This window comes from Aspergillus tanneri (genome assembly GCF_003426965.1).
Source record: "Aspergillus tanneri strain NIH1004 chromosome Unknown AapTan_1_pilon_pilon_pilon, whole genome shotgun sequence".
NCBI lineage: Eukaryota > Fungi > Ascomycota > Eurotiomycetes > Eurotiales > Aspergillaceae > Aspergillus > Aspergillus tanneri.
Window position 1 is genome coordinate 1,898,841 of NW_022984628.1, and position 26,596 is coordinate 1,925,436.

Sequence of the window (26,596 nt, forward strand, 5' to 3'; positions counted from 1 at the left end):
GGCCCAGTTAGACAACATTATGTATGGCAGCTCAGACTGTTTTGGTTGCTGTATGTTTAATGCGAGCAGCTTATATGGACGTGCCTTTTGCACTAGATCTGGATATTTCAATCATAACATCATTTAATGAGACTTACCCACGGCTATATTAAGTACCACCAGAGCCCATGAATTATCCTCTCGGTCCAAGTCATGTACCCCGCTTTTATTCTCATGTTCGCATGGTATTGCATTCCAATGCCAACCAATTCCATTGCATTGCAGATGATAAGGATATTGGTACTGCTTATTGATTCTATGATGTAGTATAGACACAGAGATGTCATCAAATCAGCAGATTACTGTACCTATATACAATGGATCTTGCGGGGGTCTACTGCTAAAGGATATCAGGTTACATAGAGTTAGTTGATTCTGTATGAGAGTTCAAATGGGCTACGAAGTAGTAGCTGCCTCCCACAATTTGAATTACAGACAAGTTTCCCTTGATTTTTGTATTTGTCTGTTCTAGACGAATACGTCGCGTCCATTGAAAATGTTCCTTGGGGGGAGATAGTTATAACCAAAATTAGCACACTAGCTTGCTATACAAGTACACAAATAGAACCAGATCCATGTAACCAGTATTTTGTTGCAAGAATGCCTTTAGGAGAAAATCTGACTACTTGTAACTAACGTAGCTACTATAATTAAAATATTTAGCTTTATTATGCTGGCTCAAACTCAAATGGCCTAGAAAAGCAGTGTCTTCGGCAGATTATTTATATATATACAAACTACGAGCAATCCTGGCATTATTCCGACAGGCTACCAAAATTATTTTTTATTTTTATTTTTATTTTTTTTTGGCTTTAACTATCCAGAATAAAACGTGATCAACAGTATCTACATAGTACGCACTAGAACCACCCCCTGTAAATAAGTGGTTGCGACGGTATATCTCCCACGTGGAACATGAGTCAACCCTCGAGTCTCAAGAGGCGGGATATGTCTCTTATTGTCTCACTGTGTGGGTCAATACGTCACGAGATAATTTAATCAATATCCTCCGTCCTTGACAGCGAGAGAGACTTGAATGGATGATGGATTATCTTGGCGGGATGTAGGAACCCACCAGGCCAAGGGAGACTATGTCTACATTTATTCCACAAGGAGCGGTGACGCGAATGAGGGACCACTGTCGTAGTTGGGTATCTACAGAATAACTGTCGATAGGTGGTCGGACGAGAACAAAATCCATGTATGTAGTCAGAAATTGGAACAACGACGAATAACGAATATTTTTGACTGGCGGTTCTCGCGGTTTTGTTCTTAAACTGGGTTAATGGAGGGTCACAGGCAGCAGCAGAGACGAGGCACTCTGACTCATCTCAATCCCCGAGGAACACGAATACTTGTCTGAGCTGAGCTGAGTGGGTGATGGAGCGGTACTACCCGAAGTTTCCTCGATCATGCGACTTTTTCTGTAAACTGTGAGTTAGTGTGCTGTGTGGACAGGCCGTGGAATCATCAAAAAGAACTTAGCATTCTTTTAGGGATTATCATCTGCGGTAGACTGACTTTCCGACTGCAAGGGGCAGGAGAAGATTAATGAACGTTTATTCTTCACCTAAGTAATAATTACTTATATGTACATAGAATGAACACCGCGTAGATAAAAAGTAAAGCTATTCTCCCCTCCACCATCACCTTGTTGCCGAGGATTGCTGCATCCAGCCATGCCGTTCGGCCCGACCGCCCAGGTGATCTTATCATATCTGATGCTCTTCCAGCGTGACACACTCTGATCCATTGTTTTGCCACTCTCTCCCCACAATTTTTCCTCTCTTCGTCAACAACATCTCCCCTGGTCACCCCAGCCAAACCATACTACCACCACCTAGGAGGCTATTCGGCCTCTACCTCGATGGTTGATCAGGGAACTCGTTTTTGTTCCTCGTTCAGGTCTCTTTTCTCCTGGCCTCGAGTTCAAAAGAGGCATTCGATGTACCCACACTTGAAGGATCAGTCTCGCAACGAACCTCCCTGCCAAAGCGAGGAGTTAGCGATTGATTAGATAGGTAGATATACTCTGGTGTGCAATACGGGCGCATTTCACCCAGCTCGTCGGTGCACAGGCTACAACGCTACCATTTTGGGCCTCGGGGGTTAAGCCCATAGGCTAAAGTTGTGGCTCCTCCTAAGTGCAGTCCGTCCATCGTTATCAATTGGTTCGCAGCAAGCTGAGGTTCGAGTCCAAGGACTCGAATCTCTGCTTCCTTTGTACGACAGATCTAAGGATCCGCGTCCGTCTGTGTATCGGATTCGGTTACCTAAAGCTCAACTCCGACAGCCGGCGGGAGGCCTGACGTCTCACCTCTGTCTTCCAGCTCATATATTTTTTTCTTCTTTTTCGGTTTTCTTTCCTTTTTTAGCCCCCTTCTTTTCTTTTCCTCCTGATATACCCCCTCCCCCCCCGGGGCCATACGTCACACTTTTTCACTTGACTGATCTGGATGGCTCAGATCATTCCTTCCACATCCGCTTACATATCTGCCATACACCATTTCGTTTTAGACACTCGGCTCTTAAATTCAACACACCCTTGTCCCAACCTACAATTTATACGGTCGATCTCGATAAATGGACATTGCTCAAAGTAGAGCCATCCAGCCCGGTTCGTCATCGACTTTTCCGGCACAGCCGCAATGCCCTTGCTTGATACCCATTCAGGACCTTCTTATGGAACCATCAGTCAAATGGAGAATCACGGCGAGGAAGGAGACCGTCTCCTTCACGAGGGTTACGAGAGTGAAGGAAATGGCAGCACGACAACATCGTCGGAGGACTCAGTCCAGGAAGGTGTTCGGAAGATTGAAGCAATTAACTTGACATGGACTACGAAGTCTTTGGTCATTGCTTATATAAGGTTTACACGTGCACGATACAATGGATGGTACAATATACTAACCGGCTGAAGCATTTTTCTCATGGCATTTTGCACATCACTAGAGGGCCAGACAACTATGTCACTCTCGGCTTATGCAACCAGTGCATTTAGCAAGCACTCGTTGATTTCAACAGTCCTTGTTGTCCAGAATGTAGTCAATGGTGGGTGCTCAGCTTTATGCATGGCGTAGATCATTGTTGCCCGGACAAACTGACAACCTCTCAGCCGTCATTAAGCCCCCTATGGCTAAAATAGCCGATGTCTTCGGTCGCTTTGAAGCGTTCTGTATCTGTATCCTTATCTACACTCTTGGATATATTCAGATGGCTGCCTCGAATAGTGTTCAGGCTTATGCGTCGGCTCAGATCTTTTATTCCGCCGGTTCGACAGGGTTGCAAATACTTCAGCAGGTGTTCATTGCGGACAGCAGCAGCCTCCTCAATAGGGCCCTCCTCACTCTTTTACCGGAGTTTCCGTTTCTTGTTACGGTCTGGATTGGACCGATGATCGCTGATGCAATTCTCGAAAATTTGTCGTGGCGCTGGGGATACGGGATATGGTCGATTATATTGCCAGCATCGTTTCTTCCCTTGGCGCTCTCGCTGTTACTGAACCAGCGCAAAGCTAGGAGACTAAATCTCATTAAACCTAGACATAGGCGCCGACCTGGGTTCGGCGCTGCTGTCCGACGTACGTGGTATGATCTGGATATGTTTGGCTTGATTCTACTTTCGGCGGCAGTTACATTGATTTTGGTACCCCTGACTCTTGCTGCCAACGCTAAGAATGGTTGGAAGAACAACAGTATTATGGCAATGATTGGGGTTGGCGTTGTATGCCTGCTGGTGCTGCCCCTGTGGGAAACTTCCAAGAGGTTCGTCCCCAAGCCCGTATTATCCCTGCATCTTCTCAAGCAGCGCACTGTCCTCGCTGGCTGCGCCTTGGCGTTTTGGTACTTCAGTATGTATCCTTCGATAAGCCTTGGAAAGACGCATTCCTGACAGAAGCCAGTGGCCTTTTACTTTTCTGTGCAGCCATACCTTTACTCTTACCTTCAGGTTGTCCAAGGATACGCGGTCTCGACAGCAGGTCGTGTTACCCAGATTTTTGCATTCACGTCCACTATTGCTGCGTTTGGGGTGTCAATATTGATCAAGTTAACTCGACGGTACCGCGTCTTCGTTGTCATCGGATGCGTAGTGTATAGCTCGGGCATTGTGTTGATGATGCTCTATCGCAAAGAAGGAAGCTCGTGGATCCAGATCTTGGGAACGCAAATCGTGATCGGGATAGGAGGTGGGCTACTGAACGTCCCTGTTCAGCTCGGGGTTCAGGCGTCGGCTAGCCACCAGGAAGTCGCTGCCGCTACGGCGATGTTCCTTACGTCTATGGAGCTAGGCGGTGCGGTGGGTGCGGCGATCTCGGGTGCCGTTTGGACCCATAACCTGCCCCAGAAACTTCAGCTGTATCTGCCAGATGAGGACAAATCGAACGCAAAGGCGATTTTCGGGAAATTGACCAAGGCGCTGGAGTACCCGATGGGATCGCCGGCTAGAGTCGCCATCAACAGGGCATACCAAGAGACTATGAATAAGTTGTTGATACTGGCGTTTCTTGTTACCATCCCCCTGATCCCCCTAAGCCTTTTGATGGAGAACTATAAGCTTGACAAGGTAAAATCTCCGGCCGACGACTCTAGTGAAGGCGCCTAACAGAAGCAGATGAATCCATCCGACCGGAAACCAGTGTCCCCAGATGTTGAAGCCGAATCCGAGCCCGAAGGACACGTGAAACGAACTTGACATGAAGTGAGGGTTCACACGCTGTGAGTTCCTAATGCTGCGATTCGACCACCGACAGGAAGCATATGGAGCAGGTCTCCGGTCTTTGTTGGTTGTAGTGTCTGAGTACCCCACTGTGCGCTATTGCCGCTGCTTTAGCAGGCGAATTGAAGATAATAATGGGCAGAATTAAATGTGGCAGATAACGGCTGAAAGCGATTGACTACGATTGGATGGTAAACCGATGGCTGTCTCAAACGATTGGAAGCCGTCGTTCCCTTACCTGACATCATCGTATATCAACGTTTACAGAGCTTTCTTTTCTTGGGTTATCCATGTATACTGGCATCTCATCAAATTACAGTAGCGGTAGGGAGCCGCTTAGAGGAGGACTTCACCTCGGGGTGTACATGAAACGGAGTTATGTTGACGATTGGAATAGATGAAATGATTTATGGCATGCTATATATATATTAGCAATGATTAGCAATACACGAATGGCAGATTTTTTGCACATTTTTCGCCTCCACAAGGCCCTTGTATTGATCAATCATCATCAAAGCCGTAAGGAGAGTTTCGGGGAATACGGGCCTCGCGGTGATGAAACTTAGCCGGCGGTCTTTTATTGGGGTACTAGCACTTTGTACTTTACCAGTATGGCTAACTAACTAGTTATTGCCGTATTAAATATAGAATGTGAAGATATCACCGGAAATCAGAGGGAGGAGCCAACAAGGCGATTCTGAGCCTCTGTCATTCGACCGGCGACGGCGTGACTACCTACCTAGTACTCTATTAGGTGACTTGACTGATAGGTTGACTGGAAGACCGCCCGCATCTAGTCGAGGCATTGATTGGATCCATTCTGTTGTTTGGCGTAACGTCGGTGACCTTTCTGCCTAAGGTTCTAAGGCTCTTTCTCTCTTCTAACTGATCTTCTGGTCTTCCTTGCCTATACAAACTTGCTCTCCTTCCTCTCCCCATTTATCCAACCTTTCTTCATCTGCCCTCCATCCATCGCTCTCCTTTGCATCCTGAGATTTTGATCGATCGACCGTTTTCGATCCCTACATACCCTCTCGTCTCATCCGTAAAAGCGAGGCAATCGGACTGCCGCGGCCCCTCCCCCCTCTTTTCGAGAACCAACCAGTTCGTTGTCTATTCATCACCCATTCTATTGAAGGGAAAGAGGGTCAGAAAAAAAAAAAAAAAAAAATAAAAAAAAATAAAGAAAGAAAAGAATAAGAAAAAGGCGAAAGAACAATCGAAGGGATACGATATATTTATACTAAATATAAGAATACGAAATAATTACGAAGAGAGAGTCAATTTCTAGAACCAATCAACCAGGTTCATCTTAGAGTTGATCAGCTGTGATTTGTTTACTGATTGACATTACCTTCATACCTTCATTTTAAAAGAGAGAATACGGTTCGTCCTTGTCGTTTTTATTATTGTTTTTATTTTTAAAGGGGTTGTCTCTGCATACTCTGCTTGCTGCCTTTTGGGCAATCTTGTCTCGACTGGAGATGGAACTCCAGTAACGTGCTAGTCGCAAAAGCGTCTAGACAAATAGACCGACATGAGCTAACGGTGCGGGTTGCCCCATCCATTACAGCTTTCTTTCTTCCTTCGTACTCTCTGGCTAGTCCTATCGCCCTCCACCTCTGCCTCCCACATTGGCTGGCCTCACCAACTCTTCACTGTCGACATTCACCGCACACCAACAACCACTGTGACTGCTAGCTGCCACTTCCATCAAACGCCTCTCCATCCTTTTGTTTCCTCCTTTCTATCTCTCTCGGGAATCGATCATCCCCTAACAGTCTCGCTTTCCCTTCGTTCACCGAATCTTCCTCCTTTTCCTCTCTTTTTGTCCTGGGTCTAGACGGACGGCTTCGAACAAACGATAATCTGCACATTCCCTCTGCAGAGCCCCAGGTAGCTCCCCAAGTTTCCAACATGGTTGTCGCCACTATTAAGTATGGATTATCTTTTTCTATCCCCTATTGCCTAGATGCCTCTCCACTCCCCTTTCCCCCGCGGCCGATTCCCCCCCTTTCTCACCGACTTGCATGATCGGCCCTCTTATCTATTAGCAGATTGCTAACCACCGTCGGTCCTATTCAGGTGTGTTGTCGTCGGGGACGGTGCTGTGGGCAAGACGTGTCTTCTGATATCTTACACAACGAACAAATTTCCCCTCCGAATATGTTCCCACTGTCTTTGATAATTATGCCGTTACTGTTATGTAAGTTGAAGCCTGAGCTCGTCGAAACGCGGATCCGCATTGCAACGCCTCCCCCTTGCGAGCTCTGTCCTGCGGTTTATTCCCAATGATATTTCCATCACATGTGATTGGGCTTATTCATGAACCTATTACGATGCACCGGCCTCCGTGTATACCTGACTGATTTGGGTTCGTCGTAGGATTGGCGATGAGCCATATACACTGGGACTTTTCGATACCGCTGGACAAGAGGATTATGATCGCCTCCGCCCTCTTTCATACCCCCAGACCGATGTCTTCTTGGTTTGCTTCTCCGTGACCTCCCCCGCCTCCTTCGAGAACGTCCGCGAAAAGTGGTTCCCCGAGGTCCACCACCATTGCCCGGGTGTCCCTTGCCTCATCGTCGGCACCCAAACCGATCTTCGCGACGATGCCACCGTCCGCGAAAAACTGGCCCGTCAAAAGATGCAGCCGATTCGCAAAGAAGACGGAGATCGCATGGCTAAGGAGCTAGGAGCCGTAAAGTACGTCGAATGCTCTGCTTTGACCCAGTACAAGCTAAAGGATGTCTTCGATGAGGTGAGTCTGGGATACACTCCGCCGCTTGGGGTTGTATATTGATGGGAATGAATAGGCAATTGTCGCCGCTCTTGAGCCTGCTCCTAAGAAAAAATCGAAGTGTCTCGTGCTGTAAAAGCGCATGCACCGTCGCAGAGCAGGTCAGCATACATCTTCTGGCCATTCTCAGTCCACGTGATTGACGCATTGTAGATATGTCATGTACTGGGGAGGAGATTGAAAGTGTCCGAAGCCCATCGGCTTAAAGTGTCGGAAGTCCTAAAAGTTTTGCGCACGGGATACAACTCATGATCATGGACTGACATCGGACACCCTGAATAATTGCCATCTTCGTGACCCTTTGATCCCTCCCAACCATGGCATTCATTGACTGATACCCTAAACGTTCCAAATCCTTGTCGCGCAGATGCTATATTGATGAATCCCCTTTACCTTGATCTTCCAGCCGGCTTATCTTTGATACATTTCTATTTCTCTTTGCTCCTCACTGCCTTTACCCTTCTCGTTCCGTTCCGTTCCCCCCGTCTATTTCCCAATCCTTTTTTTCTTTCCTCATCGTCTCTACCGGCGTTGGAAGTCGAGGCGTCGTGTTTTGGCTGGCTGATGGTATTGATCTGTTTCTTCATATTTTCTATTTGTTGTCATGTCTACATCTGCCACAATTGCTGAATCGCCTCGTTATTGTCACGCTTCGACCGGAAGCTAGATAGCACAGATACAACCAGTGATGACCACGTTACCTCGCATTGTCTCCCACGGTCGCTACTGGCGACTAGACTTTGTTTACATCCGGCTGCTGACTTGGATAGCAATGCTTGCAGTAGTTGAAATAATAATATGGTCGGATTCCGCTTGTGCCTATTCTGCAGTTGTTCCCTCCCCATGGTAAATTAGACGGCTATTTTCTGTGAGAAGGCGCTGGGGCACTCGTACAGGGAGGATGAGGTGCAAGAGGATAACTATCATCATTTCAATATAGAGTGTGAGTCGAATTCATTACATAACATCATATCTCATCTACAGTTCGTCTTTCTCGATCGTATTCTCCTTCACTTTCTCTCCCGCCACCGTCTCCATCCGCCCATACCATCCGCCCAACTCCTCTCCCGCCCCCGACTTCACCATACTGGTGATGATCTCATAGGCCACCTGGGCCGCCGCTAGGGCGGTAGTTTCTCCCACGTTGTCATAGCTGGGAGACACCTCGACAATGTCCGCCCCGACGATGTTCAGTTTCTCGATGCCCCGCATGATGCGGATGAACTCCCGGGTCGTCCAGCCACCGGGTTCGGGTGTGCCCGTTCCAGGTGCCGTGGCGGGATCTAGCACGTCGATATCGACGGAGAGGTAAACGGGCTGCTCCGCGCCCAGGCCGATGCGCTGGATGATGCGATCTACCACGCCCATGGGGCCCAAATCGTCGATATCATCCGCATGGATGCGCAGGAACCCTTGCTCCGGGCCCGGGTTCGTGTAATCACTGTCGGTGGTGCCGGTCAACCGGGTGCGCAGACCGGCATGAGCCGATGTCGAATTGCAGATCAGACCCTCGCGACTGGCCTTGTGGAAGAAACTGCCGTGGTTGAACGCCGCCTGCTCCGACGTCCAATACGCCGAGTACCGTACGGGATTCCAGGTGTCCAGGTGCGCATCGAAGTGCAGAACTGTGATGGGCTTCTGGTAGATCTGATACAAGGCCCGCAGTGCCGGTAATGCGACACTGTGGTCTCCACCCAGAGTGACCAGCTTGGGTTTGCCCGCTGATATTCCCTTGGTGCCATACTGCGAGTCGGCCGCGGTGATGGCCGGACGGGACCCAAGCTCCAGGAATGCTTCGTACATCTGACGCTCGGCCAGGCCGTTGTCGAACGGAGTGATCGGGATGTCTCCACAGTCCTTGACCGTGGCCCAGGAACTGTACGGATTGATGCCCGCACGGGTGTTGTAGCTGGTGCCGGCCATCTGTCGGGCGCTGGCGGCGCGGATGGCACGAGGACCAAAACGAGCCCCTGTAGAATGAGCATTGTATTATTGTAAAAAGAATAGGACTGATAATAAACTCACCGGGTCGGTAGCTGACGGCGGTATCGAAGGGAGCTCCAATGATAGCGATATCGTAACGCTCATCGAGTTCTACTAAGCATTTGACGGGCTTCAAATGCGCAAAGCTAGTGATGCCCGAGAACGACCACTGGATTGGGGATTAGTCGGAGGAATAGAACCGAACGTTAGAGTGAACTCAACTGCATACCTCCTGGTCCCATTTCTTCCGCAACTCCTCGCGCACATGGTCGGGAATAGACTCGTTATGATCGTGATGGGCATGAGCGCCCACAGTGACGGTCAGCGCCAGCAGCCCGAGAGGGAATTTCATCCTGACTCCAAAGAGGACAACGAGCTGTAATAATGCGATAGAAACAGAAAATAATTAAAACCGAGGTTATCCATCGGCTTTATATCTTGACCATCCTCTCGAGGCGATGTGGGCCTTGTGGCCTCAGGCTGCCATTTTGTCGTGCGGAGTTTCCCTTCTGGGCAATCGTTTTCCACTTTTCTTCTTCGTATACAACTGTTTCTCTCTGTCTCTATCTCTAGTTTCTCTATCGGCTTCTCTATTCATAGTTCAGATCTAAGTCAAACGAGCTCTTCTTCTTATTCCCTAATCCCTCTTGTCCTACTCCAGCCCATCCTCAGGATGCCATGCGTCGCGTTGTCGTTACCGGTCTAGGAGCTGTCACACCCCTAGGGGTTGGTAAGTGCCCTTCGATTGGACTGGATTTGCTCTCTTGCATCTGAACCTCATCATCATCATCATCATCACCATCATCTCTCTCTCCCTCTCTTTCTCAGACTCTGTTGCAACTTCCAGTCGCCAATCCTGGGTGGTTCTACGTACCCACTTCCGTCCAGAAAGGGAAGGTTTTGGAAATTCCCCAGGATCGGAGATGCCCAGGAAGGGCAGTTGGAGACGATGCTTCCCCCCCCAATTCATTCCTCTGCAGACCCGATTCGCTAAGTCCGGTCCTAGGAATTCGTCGGACATGGAGACGTCTGCTGGATGGTCACTGTGGCATTGTTAATGTTCGCCATCGCGATGCCAGGTTCGCCGATTTGCCATGTCAGATAGCTGGCGTGGTGCCGCCTGGAAAGATGCAAGATGGAGGCTGGACTGCTTTGGAATGGTTAAGTAGAGATGTAAATTCTGGAACCCCATCCATCGTTCATGACAATCAGGACTGATGATGACAATGATGGCAGGAGGAGCGTAAAATGGCACGTTTCGTCCAGTATGCTCTGGCTGCGTCGCAAGAAGCTCTAGAGGATGCGGGCTGGAAGCCCACTGCCTTTGAGCAAAGAGAAGCTACCGTACGTGTCTATCCAACGTCAAATATCGACCGGACTTTCTGATCTTCTCTTCAGGGCATCTGTCTTGGGTCCGGGATCGGGAACTTTGATGAGATCTATGACACCGTCATCTCTTACGACAAAGGAGTCAGTCCATGAGAATAGATTCTACGGTAAACATTTCTGTTGACTCTTCCCCCCAGGGCTACAAAAAGGTGTCCCCCTTATTTGTCCCGAAGCTTTTGATTAATCTCGGTGCGGGCCATATCTCCATGAAATATGGGTTTATGGTAGGCAGCTTTCCATCTTGCCAGCCAAACCAACGACGGAGGAACTAATTTTCGCAGGGTCCTAATCATGCGGCGACCACGGCATGTACTACTGGAGCGCATTCCATCGGCGATGCGGCTCGCTTTATCGCATGCGGGGACGCGGACGTCATGGTCGCAGGTGGGGCGGAGTCGTGCATCCATCCCTTAGCTATTGGGGGGGTTTTCCCGAGCACGGAGCCTTGCAACCGGCTATAACGATGCCCCCGAGAAGGCATCGAGACCCTTTGATGCAGATCGTGAAGGGTTCGTGGTCGGCGAGGGTGCGGCCATGGTGGTCTTAGAGGTATTTTCGCCTATTGGAATGTGCACATGTAGCCGAGGACCTGACGGTGTTTCTAGGAGCTGGAGCATGCCAGAACGCGCGGGGCCCAGATCTACGCAGAGTTGAAGGGATACGGCTGTTCTGGCGATGCGCACCACATGACGGCGCCCAAGGAGAACGGCGAAGGCGCACTCATGGCAATGAGGAGGGCGCTGAGGAACGCCCAACTCCAGCCGGCTCTGGTTGACTATGTCAATGCCCATGCCACGTCGACTGTGGTCGGGGACGCTGCAGAAAATGCAGCGATCAAATCCCTTCTTCTCGGGCCAGAGGGAAAGCGACACGCCGCGGATGTAAATATTAGCAGCACTAAGGGTGCCATTGGTCATTTACTCGGTGGTGCAGGCGCTGTGGAGGCTGTATTTACTATTCTCGCTATTCAACAGGTTTGTGCGATTACATTTTGTACTGAGCAACGTAATGCTAACGTACTGGGCTAGAATGTCATGCCCCCCCGACCATCAACTTAGAACGAGTTGTCGACGGGTTCGACTGCAACTATGCCCCAGAAAAAGCGCAAGAACGCCGGATTGACGTGGCTCTGACCAACAGCTTTGGATTCGGGGGGACAAACAGCAGCCTGTGTTTCTCCCGTCTGTCGTAATTGGGGCTGAATCGGTCGGGTCCGATTATTTGGCACGTGCCTGTATAACTCATTCCCCTGTAAAATAGCTACTGTAATGTCCCGTAGATCAATACAAAGTCATGACCTGGATCGACGTTGGTGGTGTCCTCGGTTTGGGCACTGTAGCACAATTCGGATATCGAGTGGAGTATTGATTGCCATTTGTCTGCGGGTTCTGGCTATTGTCTGGATTGCTGCAGCAGCACATGGACAATTCCAGAATGGGAAAAAGAACCAACAGAGTCTACTACGTACTGTCCATTCTGTACAGTGTATTCACAGCCAGAGACTGGGAGTCATTCTCCTTTCGCATCCGTTCCTATACACCGTATTGAACCCCCGATCGGGATGCCTGATTGTTTCCTTATAGACACCACGTGACGCCCCGATGCGGAGCGCCCCGGACTTCCTACTATTAATGATCGGGTAGATCGATCACTACTCTCTCTTCATCTCAACATCGTCGATCCTCCTAGCAATTCCATTCTTTTATTCTTTTATTCTTTTTGTCATTTTTCTCTTGTGTAGTCGGTCTTCCTGGTTGCATGATCTCATTGTTAAAGCTGGCAAGAGAAGTCTCCCCAGGTCGACTGTGGTAATCATGGCTACGAACGGTAGTATCGCCAAAGGTATGCATCCCAACGCCCAGTCACCGTGTTTGGATCTGTGTGGCTTGTACTTCGGTCCGACGATGGTCAAATCGAATGCTGATTTGTGTCGGTAGCTCTGGTGGCGAGTAGCTTGGTTGATGCCTCGGGGTATAAGTATTCTGAAAAGGATACAAAACCCACCAAGATTAAGGTGAAGAAGTCAGCGAAATTGGGCAAGAAGAAGGTTGACGGTAGGATTCGCTTTTTGTCCTTTTTGCTAGGAGGGAAAATGAAAGAAAGAACTATATGAGTTCTGTAGAGAAGCACAAGCTAACAAATTGAACAATAAGAAGACCCCCCCGCTTCTCCTGGCTCATCACCCATTCTCCCCGAAATAGACGAGAAGACCATGGCTGCGTTCCCGACGGGTAAGCCGCGCGAAGAGGATCATCTGGAAACGGTGGTTTGCAAAACCTGCAAGAGGCCGGTCCTCAAGCAGAATGCGGCAGAGCATATTCGCGGCTGCATCAAGGCGAAGCAGGAGAAGGCCCGACGCAAGAAAGAGGCACGCGACGCGGCCAATCGGGCCAAGGAGAAGGGCGATAAGGAGGGAGAGGAAGAGGCCGCGGGCGGCGAGGGAGAGGATTCGATGAAGGGCCAGAAGAGCGCCAAGAAGAGTGCCGTCAAGGGGATGGCGGAGGATGGTACGAAAAAGGGTAAGAAACGCAAGACAGAGGGCGAGGATGATAAGGACAAGGAGCCGAAGAAGAAGAAGAAAAGGGAAGAGCCGAAGCCCAAGGCCCCCAAGCCCAAGGGCCCCGTCGATGTCGAGAAACAATGTGGTGTGACGTTGCCGAATGGCGCTCAGTGTGCGCGCTCTTTGACCTGCAAGAGTCACTCCATGGGTGCGAAGCGCGCGGTTCCTGGCCGTTCGTTGCCGTATGATATGCTCCTTCAGGCGTATCAGAAGAAGAACCAGGCTCGTCAGCAGAGTGAGTATCTGGGTTCTTCTCCATGCATTTGGACTGAACTGACCCTGGTTTGCGCATTTTAGAGGCTGCAATTGATGCCAATGCCCCGCTCCAGGATGATCTGGAAAACAATGGGCCTGTAGACTCGGACGAGGAGAAGGACGCCGTGATGGCGGCTATCGCTCGGTCCAATCCCCAACCGCTCATCACGCATACACTGATCTCCACCAAGAAGAAATACCAGTACGTGCGGATCAAGGAGATGCTCTCGCATGCCTTGGGTGGCGCACGAGGCGGTGGCCTTTTTTCGACTGGAGAGACAAATGATAACAACCACACTACCGCTTCCGCCATGGATGTAAACCTGTTCCAGTCCGTGGATGATCTACCCTCGAAGACGCCTCCCATGTCTGCGCATGCGACAGATAATCCCGAAGCAGGGAAGACTCCGGTCCCGGTTGCGAAGAAAGTCCCGGTGGCAACGAGCTCGTAGAGCACCAGCACTGTTGTCTCGCAGGGGAAAAAAGAAGAAAACGAATGACGATGGCCTTTATGCATTCTTTCTACTACAATTGGGTTCCGTTGTGGCGTTCGTGAAAGCTTCTATGAACAGGAGTCTGGTTCCGATTATTTGTGATGATACGATGATACCCCGAGTCTTGCTACTGGAGGAAGTTTGTAAATTTTAGTACATATCTTGGACACAAATTTTTTTTCTCTGTCTTTTTTTTTTTTTTTTTTTTTTTGCCCAATGGATCTTGTATGTATAGAGAGACAAGAGATTAGAAGAATAGCAACGTTTAATCCAGCGTATATATGCCTCAGGCACCATCGCCAAGCAACCGCGCCCAAAGTGCCAATCGGACCATCATCAAGACTTCAACAAAGAACTCGCTCAACCACTTGCCACGCTTCCTCGTCTCAAGTGGCTCTCATCCACCCCCCGGTGGAAGTGTATCGCTTCTGCGCCTGCGGGCGAGAACGCTCCTAATTCTCCTGGTCTCGCTGTATTCTGTTATCTATCCATTCAATCGCTCCCTTGAGCTTGGCTGGCGGACTCTACTTCTCTTTCTTTCCCTCTCTCTCCAGATCCTCTCGAGTGTCATCCCTTCACGATGAGCAATTCCGTGCCAGACCTCGACGCCGTCGGCATCAAAGCAGGTCCCGAATTGGCCAATCAATTCCGTCGCGAGGTCGCATCCCTCCTCGGCCGCAGCAACCTCAGTTTCCCCGGCGCACAACCGGTTAGCTTCTCTGGTCGACACCTCACCGAGCTTCAACGGGAAGACTACTACGTCTGCGAGAAAACGGACGGTATCCGCTGTCTGATGTACTTTGCGCGCGGAGACCCAGACTCGGAGACCCCCGAAATCCACTACCTGATCGATCGCAAAAACGAGTACCGCTACGTGCCGGGCCTCCATTTCCCGATGCCCAATGACGACACCTTCCAGTCGTTTCACATCGACACTTTGGTGGACGGCGAGCTGGTGAATGACACCTACGACGATGGGACGCAGCAGCTGAAATACTTGGTCTTCGACTGCCTGGTGCTGGACGGACAGAGCCTGATGCACCGCACGCTGGACAAGCGACTGGCGTATTTTAAGGAGAAGGTGCTCAAACCCTACAACGCGCTGTACCAGCGCTTTCCTGAGGAGAAAAAACATCGCCTGTTCGCCGTCGAGGATAAGTCCACGCAGTTCAGCTACGGCATCGAGATGATGTTCCGCGAGATCATCCCCAAGGTCAAGAAAATCCACGGCAATGACGGTCTCATCTTCACCTGTCGCAGCACCCCCTACCGCATCGGAACCGACGAACACATTCTCAAATGGAAGCCCCCCGCCGAGAACACCATCGACTTCCGTCTGCGCCTGGAGTTCCCCGTCCTCGAGCCCGACTCCGAAGACGAAGCGGATGGCGTCACCGAGCCGTACCCCGACTACGACTCCATGCCCGTCTTCCACCTGTTTGTGGGCCTCAATTCCAACGAGTACCGGCCCTTCGGCGAGATGTTCGTGACCCCCTCGGAATGGGAAGATATGAAAGCCCTGCAGCAGCCGCTCGACGACTCCATTGTCGAATGCTCCAAGGACAATCAGGGCCGGTGGCGATTTCACCGTCTCCGCGACGACAAGGCGGATGCAAACCACATCTCGACCGTGGAGAAAGTCCTAGAAAGTATCCAGGACCGCGTCACCGAGGAGGATCTGATCCGCGTGGCACCATCTATCAAGACTGCGTGGAAGAAACGCCAGGCGCAGATGATGGCCGAAGAAGAGGAACGAAAACGAAAGGCTCGACCGGCTCCATCGTCCCATGTGAATGGGAACGGAGTGAAGCGGAAATTCGAGGAATCGTAATCTCCCTCCCTTCCTCTGTTCTCTCATTCTTTCTCCCTTTCCCCATTTTTGCAGGGATCTTGGCTCAAGATATAAGATAAAGATCCGATTTCTCTTTCGATTTGTCTACCCCACGGTTCGGGGATTTGCGCGGCGTCCGGCGTCATTTACCTTTGGGTTCTTTCTTGGATGCAGAAGGGGGCGGAAACCGGCTGGAATGGAGTGAGTGGAGTGGGAGGGGATGTATGTACAATGTTCTCTGTATTTTACGATGCGATGAGGTGTTCTTCGTTTCTTTCTTTCTTTCTTCCCTTCATCGTTATATTCATTTGCATTGACGTTCTCCTATGGTTTTAGTATTTGTTTAGAGGTATTTTGGAACGTGAGATAAGACAGTATCTACCGATACAATACGACAGACATATGGATCGGTTCCGATGCAATTTTCCCATGTCTAGGTATATGATAAACTATAAAAACAAAGAGAGAGATCGAATACAACACAATGATACATGAACATATATCTCGGATCTACCGCTTTTTGATGCTCACGTCAATGTTGCCCACAGCCCATGCGGCCACGAAAACCGTCAACAGGCCCGCAGTGATGGTGACTGGTTTGCGCATTCCATCCCAGAAGGAATAGTCATAGGTTACCTGCATCATGGTAAGCATTTTCAAATCATATTTATATACATATATAATAGAGTTCAGGATGATAGTAAGGGACTCACCACTAGCTGAGAATCGCGGGCCTCGTCGGACAGATTCTCCACCGTCAAGGTCAATGCGGTGCGACCCAAGGTATCCATGAACGTCTTATGGCTGGACACGTGGGACTGGATCTGGTCGGCGGCAGGGAGACCATTACTGGCAGCTCCGTCGATCACCTCGTAGCGTACATTCCGGGCGCCCTCGGGGAGAATGACGCGGACAACGGCCTTTTCGTACTGTACGCCCTCGGGCGCCTTGGGTCCTTCGATGAAAGGGACCTTGAGGACGTACGTGTCGGCACTGGAAACGGCACGGCGCAGGAAGGTCGACAGCTCGTTGTTCCAGCCAATGCGGAAGGTGTAGTTCCAGCCGCCGAATACCGGATAGCGAGGACGCAGCTCCAAGGAACCGTCGCGGTTGGCCTTACCAGGGCGGTAGTGGCTGGTGGAGACGTTGCCAATGTCGTCGATAAAGTAGGGGTCGACGGAGCCCGGTTTCAAGGGGTACTTCAGCTCGCGGATGGACGAGGACGGCAGCTGCTGGAAGTTGCTGAGGGTCCATTCCACGCGGGAGAACCAGTTCTGGAGCTGGGAGCCATTGTTGCGCAACCAGTACCGCTCCTCGGTCGCCAAATTGCCGCCCCAGTGGGACACTTCCAGATCCCGTTCCAGTAGCGACGCCGTGATGACTGGCTTGGTGAATTCGTAGCGGACGCTGACGGGGTACGTGGTGTCGGGCGCAACGTTGGCCGTCGAGTATGGTCCGTAGGTGTAAGTAGTGCCCTGGCGTTCGGGGTCCGCGCCGGACTTAAGACCCTCGGTCAAGGTGTGGTCGGGAACATTGGTACTCGGTAGCTTCAGCTTGGTCTTCTGGGTGACGGTGGGATAGACTGAGGGGACGTAGGCTGAGAAGGTGTGAACGAGATATTGCCGGTCAGATTGACCGATGGTAGCTGGACGAGGATGGAGAGTCGAGAGTACGTAGTAGGAGATCCCCAGGGTGATCTGGGACTTGGGGGCGAGAGGCTCGGGCAGCTGGATCATATAGTACTGGAAATCACTGCGTCTGTTAGATACCTTTGATCCCAATGGCATTGGCTGTTTTGTATACAGATCGCCGGATTGAGATCCTCACCTGGATGAACTCGTCTCGACGGCTTTCACCGCGAACCGTCCTTTCTCTGGGGACTGCTTATCCCGGACTTCCAAGCCACCCAGCTTGTTAACGAGATCCGCGGCCAGAGGGAGATAGTACTTGTAATGAGGACGCTGGTCGACATTCTCCACGACGACGTTGATGGTTTCCCGGAGGTAGCCTTTCTCCAGATTGGTATTGCGCACCAGATTCACATTCTTGAAGACGGAGGGAAAGGACTGAGCCCAGGCCGGTAGCCCGCAGACAAGCAGCAGAGCAAACAGGGCAAGCATGGTGGCAGCTCCGTCGATGGAAGAATCCAAGTCGTTCGTCTTCTTTCTCTTGTTTCTCACGATGAGGCCACGCTGGCGCTGACTAAGCTCCGTCTCTCATCATCTACAGTTAACTAGTTACAGAGTATTTATTCTGTCTCTCTCTCTTCATCTTCATCCTCGTCTCTCCCAATTCATCAGAATAACCATCTCAAAAGCTTGATTTTTCTTACTATGCCCTCCCTCCTTCCTGACCCTCCTTCGTCCTCCATTCCGTCCATTCCATCCATCTTCTCTACTCCGGAGTAGTCAGGACCCACTCAAGCTAATACTGACTAGACGCTTCTCCGCTTCCTTCTCTCTCCTTTCATCTATCTCCCTCCCTCCTTCACTCACCATGTTACCCTCACGGACTGCGGTGCGTCTCGGTGCCAGATCGACATCAGTCCGATTGGAGCCTCCACGACGCTTCAGGCACCGCCTTGTCCCGAGCAAATTTCTCTCCGTCTCCGAGGAGGTTCGTCATGCAGTTGCCACGGGGAAGCCCGTCGTAGCTCTGGAATCGACCATTTACACGCATGGTACGGCCTTGTGGGCCCTAGTCCTTCGTACGTGTGGCATTGATCTAACTCCCTGCTAGGATTCCCGTATCCCGAGAGCGTCGCTCTGGCCCAGCTGCTCGAATCCGCCGTGAGAACCAATGGCGGCATTCCCGCCACCATTGGGATTCTCAATGGCGTCGCCCGGGTTGGCCTGTCGGCAGAGGAGCTCATTGAGCTGACCTCGACGGCAGAGACCAAAAACGCCTGGAAGGTGTCCCGAAGAGATCTGGGGTACATCTGCGGCCTGGTCGGTTGATATCCTGTCTGCACGGGTTGACCTGGCTTCTGACCGTCCACAGGGAATGGCGGGGAAACGACTGCACGGTGGCACCACGGTGTCAGGTACCATGATCCTCGCTCATATGGCTGGTATCCGGGTCTTTGGAACCGGTGGTCTTGGTACGTGGCATGAACGCTTTCTACTCTTACTGTGCAATGAGACTGATTACCCTACAGGCGGAGTTCACCGTGGTGGCGAGAATTCCATGGATATTTCCGGTAAGTTCAGCGTTGACCGAAGCGTAAGCTAGGTCTGACTCGTTCACAGCCGATCTCACCGAGCTGGGACGAACCCCCGTGGCGGTCGTGAGCTCCGGGTGCAAGAGCTTCCTTGATATCCCCCGGACGCTAGAATACCTCGAAACCGAGGGTGTCTGTGTAGGGACCTTTGCAGACGGCCGTGATGGCCCAGTGGACTTTCCCGCCTTCTTCACCCGCGACAGTGGAATCAAAAGTCCCAAGGTCATCCAAAACGAGGCCGAAGCGGCGGCCATTATCTGTGAGTCACGCAACTCGAGAGATCTCGCTTTCGGCGAGCCTGCCAGCTGATCTGGAACCATCCAGATGCCCAATCCCGGCTTCCCCTCTCCTCGGGAATGCATTTTGCCAACCCCGTGCCGGTAGAACACTCCATTGACAAACTAGAAATGGACGCCATCATTGAAGAGGCAATCCGCCAAGCCGATGCAGAGGGCCATCGTGGCAGTGACAACACACCCTTTGTATTGTCCAAAATCAAGGAACTCAGTGGTGGCAAGAGTGTGGAGGCCAATCGCGCTTTAGTCAAGGCAAACGTCAAGCGCGCTACCATGGTGGCGGTGGAGCTGGCCAAACTGGAGCAGTCTGAAGACACTCTCAATGAACGGTACGTAGCGCAGTTTTCCACTCGAAAACATATATCCCTAATTGCGAGACCATCTCCCCGCGCAGACATATGCCCGCCATTCCCCGCACGGTGCAAGCTGACCAGGCCACTCCAGAGGCAGAGCGGGACCCGCTCCACTCGATCACTGAAGAGCTCGACAAAGCTGACGTTCTCGTTGCTGGCTCTCTTGCTATCGACCTTTCCTGTGACTACGCTTGTACAGGAGAGACGTCCAAGACCCCGGCCCCCCACACGTCGAACCCAGCGGTAATCTCGCAGAGCCTGGGAGGCGTGGGCCACAACGTTGCCATCGCCTCCCACTACCTGGGAAGCTCCGTTCTTTTCTGCAGCGTTGCTGGCGATGATCTGAGTGGCCGGGCGGCGCTGTCAACCCTTCGCACGGAGGGCCTCACCTCCCAAGGTGTCCAGATCCTCCCGGCCTCGGCCGGAGCCCGGACGGCGCAGTACGTTGCCGTAAATGATGCGTCCAAGGATCTGGTGGTGGCCATGGCGGATATGGGCATCATGGAGCTACCCGAGTCAGCGCTGGATTTCGACGGTTTCTGGGAGCCCATGGTCGCACGCACGAAGCCGCAATGGGTGATCGTCGATGCCAACTGGAACCCGGAGGTGCTCGCCAAATGGGTCACCGTGGCCCAAAAATACGGGGCGCGGGTGGCTTTTGAGCCCGTCTCCGCGGCGAAAAGCCGCCGTCTTTTCGGGAAGGCCACGGCAGCCATCCGACCATCTGCCTGTGTACCCGACCATAGCATCAGTCTCGCTGCGCCGAATCAGTATGAGCTCGCTGCCATGTACATGGCGGCGCGAGAGAACGACTTGCTGGACTCTGACGGCTGGTGGCGGATCGTCGACGCGATGGGCATGTCCGCGTCAGGATCAAGCGACCGACTCGTGGCGACGACGTCAGCCTCCCTCGTGAGCCAGGGGATCCCGCAGCAAAGCGTCCAGCTCCTCCCACTCATCCCTTGTATCCTCACCAAGCTGGGCTCGCAAGGAGTGCTCGTCACGCAGCTTCTCCGTCCCGGCGATGCGCGTCTCACGTCGCCGGATTCCACACCGTACATACTCGCTCGGGCCCCACCTACGGATGAGGTGGTTGGGGGCGTGTATATGCGGTTGTTCCCACCGGCGGCGGTGCTGGCGGAGGAGGAGATTGTTAGTGTCAATGGGGCGGGCGACACACTCCTGGGGGCGGTGATCTCGGGATTGGCGCGGGGGGAGAGCAGAGTTGAGGAGGTGATTCCTCTGGCGCAGGAGGCGAGTCTGCGTACGTTGAAGAGTGCAGGGGGGGTCAGCGGGGAGATTGTTCAGCTACGACCTATACTTTGACCCTTAATGTGCGTATACATGATATGATTCCAGCAATATATCCCTATGTATATTGACGTATATTGGAGGGAGCCTACGAGACGAAGGTTTTGGCTACTCAAGGGAATAAAATGATTGATTAGAAAGATATGCTATGTAAAAATCAACTCAACACCCGTTCCACTCCCTCCCCCCCAACCACAGGAATCCTCTCCACTGTCTCCTTCCCCTGCCGATTAGGACCAGTAGCACGGAACCCAGCCGGCACCAGAGCGGGATCCAACAGACCGATCTGCACCAGCACGCTAGCTTGATCCCAATAGATATTATGCCGGGTGATCTTCCCCGCGGCGAACGAGACGGTCATGACGAGGAGGATGCGCACGGGACGATCGGTGGGCGGCACCCCGGGAAGTAACCAGGGGATTTCCTCGGTGTGGGTGAAACAGAGGAGGAGCTCGTCGACGATGCGGTTGGATCCGACTGTGCGGGAGAGAAGTCGGAGAGTCTGCGAGGGAGGGCCCGATGGGAAGAACTGTCTCGTGTAGAAGGTGAGGATTGTAGACGGGGTCGTGCCGCCAATCATTGTTGGTACGCAGTTCACGGATGCTGTTTGATGTAGTTCTGCCGTTGCGTTGTCATTGTTTTGGTCAGGACGTAAAGCTAGGCCTGCGTCAGCGCCGGTGGCCATCAGACGTAATGCCTGCGAGGCATGCGTCTCGGCATCGTCGTCGTTCTGGTGGTCGTAGAATAGATTCCGCCAGTACTCCTCCCAGATGGACTCGGGCTCCGAGATGGTCCAGGAGCGACCGGGCCAGCCGAAGCCTCGCTTCAGACAATCCAGAGTGCGACCCCAGGCGAGTCGCGCGCTGATGCCGTCGTAGGCCATGGACGACGGCTCGGCGAACCCCGGGGTCGAGTCCGGGTAGAAGAAGAGGTGGCAGCGGTGGCGTTTCTTGGTGGGGTGTCGGTAGTATTCGTCGCGCAGTGCGGCGGGCTGGTGGCCAGCGAGGTGGATCTGGATGGGGAGCAGTGGTACCGAGGCGTAGCAGGAGTGGGTGATGGCGGTGGTGGTGGATTGCGGAATGAGGTTGCTGTCGAGTTCTGGATGCGGTGCGCTGCCGGGCGCCTCGGGGTAGAAGGTGACCAGGGCACACAGTCGAGGGAAAGGATTGGTGGCGGTGGTTGACAGATGATGCGAGGCCAGCAGCAGGTCCGCCGGTCGGTGGTATGCTACGATCATCTCATCAGTCTTCATTCATCACCGAGTGCAAGGTATCCATACCGACTACCGCATAGCGCTCGCCCGGTTCGAGGTCATCCTCGCGCTCTTCCAGCAGATTCTCTAGTTCACGGCGCTGTCGCTCGGGGTCGTCCGTGTTGGTCAGGAGGAAAGGGAGATACTCGACGTCGAAGCCCTCCGCCCGGAAGCGGCGGATGATATTGGGATCGAAGTCGGACGTGCTCGAGATCAGATAGAGCCGTTGGGGTTGATTGGTGGACGACTTCTTCCTGTGACTCGGCGACGGCGATGCTGGACGAGGCGAGGCCGAGATGCCGATGCTGCGACGATGTCGCCGGAAGTATTGCCGGAGACGGTCCATGATAGATGTCGTCCATCTCCTCCGTAGAGCCAAAGGGGGTTAAACGATGACTTGGGGAGATGACGTCGACGAGTGCTGCGCCAAGGCAAGGGTCATGCAAGAGACGTGGATTCATCTATCTGACAGGAGGAAATGGAATCTAGATGTCTAAAACCCCGTCAACCACCGTCGCTGCTCCGACACCTTCTCCGATTCTCCCTCCGTCTCTTTCTCTCTTGTCAGATAGCAGGCGTACGCTGGTCGTTGCAGACTCTGTCGCGCAACCTCGCAGTCCTGTCGGATATCCTCCACCAACGCTTCCAGTGACACGTAGTCGTATTCGGGCCGAATGTACCCCAGGATCAACAGATTCAGCCGGGTGCCGTAGAAATCCGGTAACTTGTGGAACTTCACCTGGCCGGGTTCGCCGTTTGCCGTGGGTGAGGGTGCCGAGAGGGGGGACATAATGTGAATTTCCTATAATTGTAAGTCTCTCTCTTTCTCTCTCTCTCTCTCTCTCCCTGAGTGAGCGTTTTTCTATCTATCGGATGGATGGTACGTACCACCGATCTTGTCGTATTTTTATAAAATGGATTATACCCAATACTCAACACAGCCGGAAGAATCGTCGTCGTCGATGGCTCGATGGTATAGGCGAACTGGGCGGGATCCAACGCGACGACGCCGTAGTAGACACCGACCTGGAGATCGGGATAGTCGGCGAGACCGTCGGCGGGGATATTGGCGGTGGGGATGCCCAGCTATTCAATTGATTCATTAGCGTCACATTCATAGGATTTATACCAATCCCATCTATCCGAGGGCTCTCACCTCTTTGCTTCCCCGTCCAAAGCCTTTGATAACAGGACCGGACAGTCGTAGGGGGAAGGGAGAGGCGGGGCCATTGTCGGGGCCAGCGACGGGATCACGGGGGGTATCGGGTCTCATGATATAAGAAAAGGAGAGGGAAAGAAAAGAGAGAATAAGGTATAAATGAGAGAAAAGAAAGAGAGAAAGGAGAAAATGAATACGAGCAATACTTAACGAAGGCAAGTTAATCTTGGGAAGTTCCTCTGTAAGCACCCCGGGGATTTCCACGTGCTGATTGGTCTGTGGTGCACTGCCCGAGGAACCTGGCTGCCTGAGTTATAAGGTGTCAATCTGCCTGAGGAATATATTGTGCCTGAGGATAGCTGCTGATATCTGCCTGAGTTTACTTCTCAGCTATACATATATACATCCCATCCATTAAGATATTGCAAAAAAGAACACCGGAACTTCAAGTCATCCCTGAATCTGACGTATGTACCAATGAAGATGCCGACAGGCAAAAAAAAAAAAAAAAATCAACAATCACAACATTTTTCCGTCCTACTGAATAAAAGAAAAGACCATATCCTGAGACCATAACCGGCGTGACCCATAAATTAAAGAAATCAAATACAGGGTAGAAACTATCATCATCAGCCACATCCAGTCATATCATCTAAATCACTGAGTCACTTACATTCATCACAATCAGCATCGGAATGTCAAACACATCGCGCTTCACTGTCCAGCAGTACGCGCATTCGACTTTACCGTCCTTGAATCCCAGCTGGTTCATCCCCGCCTCGCTAGCAATACCGCCCTTCCTCAGGTGGCTGTTCCATCGTTGCCCGTCGTCCGACGCCGCCAGCTCCATGTCCTCCTTCGTCTTGTACTTGAGCAGCTTGCACGTCGTCATCACGCTGCCCCGCGAATCCCCAAACGCCAGCCGGGCGAAGTCCTCGTAGAACTCCACCACGCTATCGTCGTCCAGCAGCTCCGCCAGAAACACCGGCTGCGGCCGCCCCGGCGCCGCCGGCGTCTCTACCGTGGCGCTGCTGCGCGGCGTGAAACTGCGCGACGACGCCCCCGACCCAGGCCCCGTGGACCCCATGTTGACGTTCAGGTTCGGCTCCTTGCCTAACAGCACCTCCTTCTTCCACCCCGTCAGGATGCTGAACTCCTTGCCCACCGCCGCGATCTCCCCCGTCCGCCGGCACACAATTGTCGGCGTGCCGCACGCGTTGATGAAGTCCTCGTACTCAAACAGCGTGCGCTGGAAGCACTTCTCCATGAAGATCAGGTCGTCTCGGTTCAGCGTCTTGGTCGTCGCGATGAACGATGGCCGGATCGACGCCAACGCCTTGGCGATCTGTAGTGTCTTCTGGGGCGGGAATCGTCGCTGGATGCACGCCGTCAGGTTGTGGAATCGGTTCGTATACGCGTACGGCTCCTTCACGTTCTCGTAGATGGACGACGGGTTCCGCGGCCGTCGGCGCACGCTCACCTGCTGTAGGCTCGAGTACTTCAGGCTGGGCGTCGTGATCGTCGGGCGCTGTCCGTTCGGAGCCAGGCCGTTCGACGGCGTCGGCACCGCATGCTTGTTGTTGTTGCTGCTGCTGCTGTTGTTGTTAAAGGTCGCCTCGTCAAACGCGGTCGCCATCTGCGGACTGGCGAAACTCCCCGGACCGCTCTCGATGGCAAAAGCATGGGGCGCGTCGGTTTTGGACAGGTGTCCGGGGGGGATCACGTTCCCCGGGCCGGACTGCGCATACACGCCGCCGCCCACGGTCATCGGCGGCTGGCCTGCGGATTGGCCCCCGGGCCACTCATTGAGGAGCGGATCGCCGAACATGAACGGCGGCTGGCCGCCGCCGGGGCTGTCGCCGAACGCGGCCGTCCCCGTGATTGGGGTGCTCGCGAACTGTGCGGAGCCACTGCGCCCCATGGACCCCCGTTGCGTGGCCGAGTCGCTGGGCGAATCGCCGGCGCCTGTCGCCATGTGTCCCAGCATGCCAAACTCCAGCGCGCCATAACGGTTCTCAAAGTTCATGCTGGACAAGTCGAAGTTGAAGAGGGCCGGGTCGCTGGGGTCGAAAAATGGCCCGGCCAGCGGGTTCTGGCCTGGGGTGGCGCTGGCGACGCTGGAGGAGGGCGGTTGCTGGCCGACGGAGGACATGCTGTTATGGCGCGCGGTCGGGGTGGTTTTAAGGTTGAAGGTGGGCGAGACAGGAGACTGTGAGGGAAAGGAATTCTGATGGAGGGGATTCTCTTGGTAGACGTTGTAGGAGCTCGACTGGGAGTTGGGGTAGAAATTGGGGCCTGAGTTTTGCGGCGTATTCGCGTTAACAGCATTGGCACCGTTTCGCGACAGAGGGAGGCTGTTGTTTCGCATCGCAGCATTATTGTTGTAGTAATTATTGTTGCCACCGCCGCCGCCGACGACGCCGGGCATCAAGGCTCCGTCCGGGGCGTCGTGAAGGTACTTGGCCTTTTTCCGGACGCCGTCGTGGCAGGCATCCTGAAGCCCTCGCTTGATACATCGCTGACACGGTCTCTCGTCACCGCAGGTCAGATGCGCCCGTTGACAGGCGAAACAGGCCCGTCGTGCCTTCTTCCGTCGCGGACGGGACGGATCCTTTGCGTTGGTGGACTTCTGCTGGCCATTCTCCGCGGGCGCAGTATTCTCAGCGCCATTAGTCTCGTTCTTAGATTGTTGCTTCTGAGGCTCAGCAGCATCCTGAGCAAGCCCGCTAGGATCTACCGATGTGGTCGAGGAGCCGTTCTCCTGGGTTTCCACCTTCATCTCGACATGAAAAAGCTGTAGTCGACTGTAAGGGAGGGAGGGGTGTGTGAAGGTGAGCCAGGAAGGATTGCGATTGATTGCGTGCCCTTGTGGGCGATGACGAAGAACCAGTAGTGTATGAAATGGAGTGGAGATGAGGGAATATTCGTTTTGATT

The 26,596-nt window shown here is 52.7% G+C and overlaps 11 protein-coding genes across 11 annotated transcripts; 6 read left to right on the top strand and 5 right to left on the bottom strand.

Annotated features, from left to right (window-relative positions):
* Positions 1–2,622: 2,622 nt before the first annotated feature.
* mirC (siderochrome-iron transporter MirC) lies at positions 2,623–4,641 on the top strand (the record flags this gene model as incomplete). Its single annotated transcript, XM_033567336.1, has 5 exons — positions 2,623–2,656; positions 2,713–2,908; positions 2,960–3,090; positions 3,155–3,889; positions 3,941–4,641. The coding sequence occupies 5 exons, from the start codon at positions 2,623–2,625 to the stop codon at positions 4,639–4,641; spliced, it is 1,797 nt and encodes a 598-aa protein (XP_033429331.1).
* A 2,031-nt stretch (positions 4,642–6,672) lies between these two features.
* Positions 6,673–7,634, top strand: cdc42 (Rho family GTPase CDC42; the record flags this gene model as incomplete). The annotated part of the gene is made up of 3 exons (XM_033567337.1): positions 6,673–6,692; positions 7,141–7,519; positions 7,575–7,634. The coding sequence occupies 3 exons, from the start codon at positions 6,673–6,675 to the stop codon at positions 7,632–7,634; spliced, it is 459 nt and encodes a 152-aa protein (XP_033429332.1).
* Positions 7,635–8,536: 902 nt separating this feature from the next.
* ATNIH1004_002652 (agmatinase) lies at positions 8,537–9,893 on the bottom strand (the record flags this gene model as incomplete). Its single annotated transcript, XM_033567338.1, has 3 exons — positions 8,537–9,528; positions 9,584–9,710; positions 9,771–9,893. 3 exons carry the CDS (start codon positions 9,891–9,893, stop codon positions 8,537–8,539), a joined length of 1,242 nt encoding a protein of 413 aa, XP_033429333.1.
* A 326-nt stretch (positions 9,894–10,219) lies between these two features.
* CEM1 (putative beta-ketoacyl synthase (Cem1)) lies at positions 10,220–12,122 on the top strand (the record flags this gene model as incomplete). Its single annotated transcript, XM_033567339.1, has 9 exons — positions 10,220–10,271; positions 10,548–10,714; positions 10,778–10,885; positions 10,940–11,011; positions 11,068–11,154; positions 11,212–11,314; positions 11,367–11,479; positions 11,536–11,857; positions 11,959–12,122. The coding sequence occupies 9 exons, from the start codon at positions 10,220–10,222 to the stop codon at positions 12,120–12,122; spliced, it is 1,188 nt and encodes a 395-aa protein (XP_033429334.1).
* A 622-nt stretch (positions 12,123–12,744) lies between these two features.
* ATNIH1004_002654 (deubiquitination module subunit SGF73) lies at positions 12,745–14,197 on the top strand (the record flags this gene model as incomplete). The annotated part of the gene is made up of 4 exons (XM_033567340.1): positions 12,745–12,772; positions 12,868–12,984; positions 13,084–13,725; positions 13,788–14,197. The coding sequence occupies 4 exons, from the start codon at positions 12,745–12,747 to the stop codon at positions 14,195–14,197; spliced, it is 1,197 nt and encodes a 398-aa protein (XP_033429335.1).
* A 622-nt stretch (positions 14,198–14,819) lies between these two features.
* On the top strand, positions 14,820–16,070 carry CEG1 (mRNA guanylyltransferase; the record flags this gene model as incomplete). The annotated part of the gene is made up of 1 exon (XM_033567341.1): positions 14,820–16,070. The coding sequence occupies one exon, from the start codon at positions 14,820–14,822 to the stop codon at positions 16,068–16,070; it is 1,251 nt and encodes a 416-aa protein (XP_033429336.1).
* A 510-nt stretch (positions 16,071–16,580) lies between these two features.
* On the bottom strand, positions 16,581–18,190 carry OST1 (dolichyl-diphosphooligosaccharide--protein glycotransferase subunit OST1; the record flags this gene model as incomplete). The annotated part of the gene is made up of 3 exons (XM_033567342.1): positions 16,581–16,706; positions 16,784–17,822; positions 17,898–18,190. The coding sequence occupies 3 exons, from the start codon at positions 18,188–18,190 to the stop codon at positions 16,581–16,583; spliced, it is 1,458 nt and encodes a 485-aa protein (XP_033429337.1).
* Positions 18,191–18,566: 376 nt separating this feature from the next.
* ATNIH1004_002657 (pseudouridine-5'-phosphate glycosidase/carbohydrate kinase family protein) lies at positions 18,567–21,265 on the top strand (the record flags this gene model as incomplete). Its single annotated transcript, XM_033567343.1, has 7 exons — positions 18,567–18,750; positions 18,810–19,018; positions 19,071–19,170; positions 19,228–19,269; positions 19,319–19,549; positions 19,615–19,915; positions 19,981–21,265. The coding sequence occupies 7 exons, from the start codon at positions 18,567–18,569 to the stop codon at positions 21,263–21,265; spliced, it is 2,352 nt and encodes a 783-aa protein (XP_033429338.1).
* A 142-nt stretch (positions 21,266–21,407) lies between these two features.
* Positions 21,408–22,848, bottom strand: ATNIH1004_002658 (dienelactone hydrolase; the record flags this gene model as incomplete). Its single annotated transcript, XM_033567344.1, has 2 exons — positions 21,408–22,477; positions 22,530–22,848. The coding sequence occupies 2 exons, from the start codon at positions 22,846–22,848 to the stop codon at positions 21,408–21,410; spliced, it is 1,389 nt and encodes a 462-aa protein (XP_033429339.1).
* Positions 22,849–22,995: 147 nt separating this feature from the next.
* fmn1 (riboflavin kinase) lies at positions 22,996–23,775 on the bottom strand (the record flags this gene model as incomplete). The annotated part of the gene is made up of 3 exons (XM_033567345.1): positions 22,996–23,304; positions 23,391–23,588; positions 23,659–23,775. 3 exons carry the CDS (start codon positions 23,773–23,775, stop codon positions 22,996–22,998), a joined length of 624 nt encoding a protein of 207 aa, XP_033429340.1.
* Positions 23,776–24,263: 488 nt separating this feature from the next.
* ERT1 (Zn(II)2Cys6 transcription factor domain-containing protein) lies at positions 24,264–26,440 on the bottom strand (the record flags this gene model as incomplete). The annotated part of the gene is made up of 2 exons (XM_033567346.1): positions 24,264–24,281; positions 24,335–26,440. 2 exons carry the CDS (start codon positions 26,438–26,440, stop codon positions 24,264–24,266), a joined length of 2,124 nt encoding a protein of 707 aa, XP_033429341.1.
* Between the last annotated feature and the right edge of the window lie 156 nt (positions 26,441–26,596).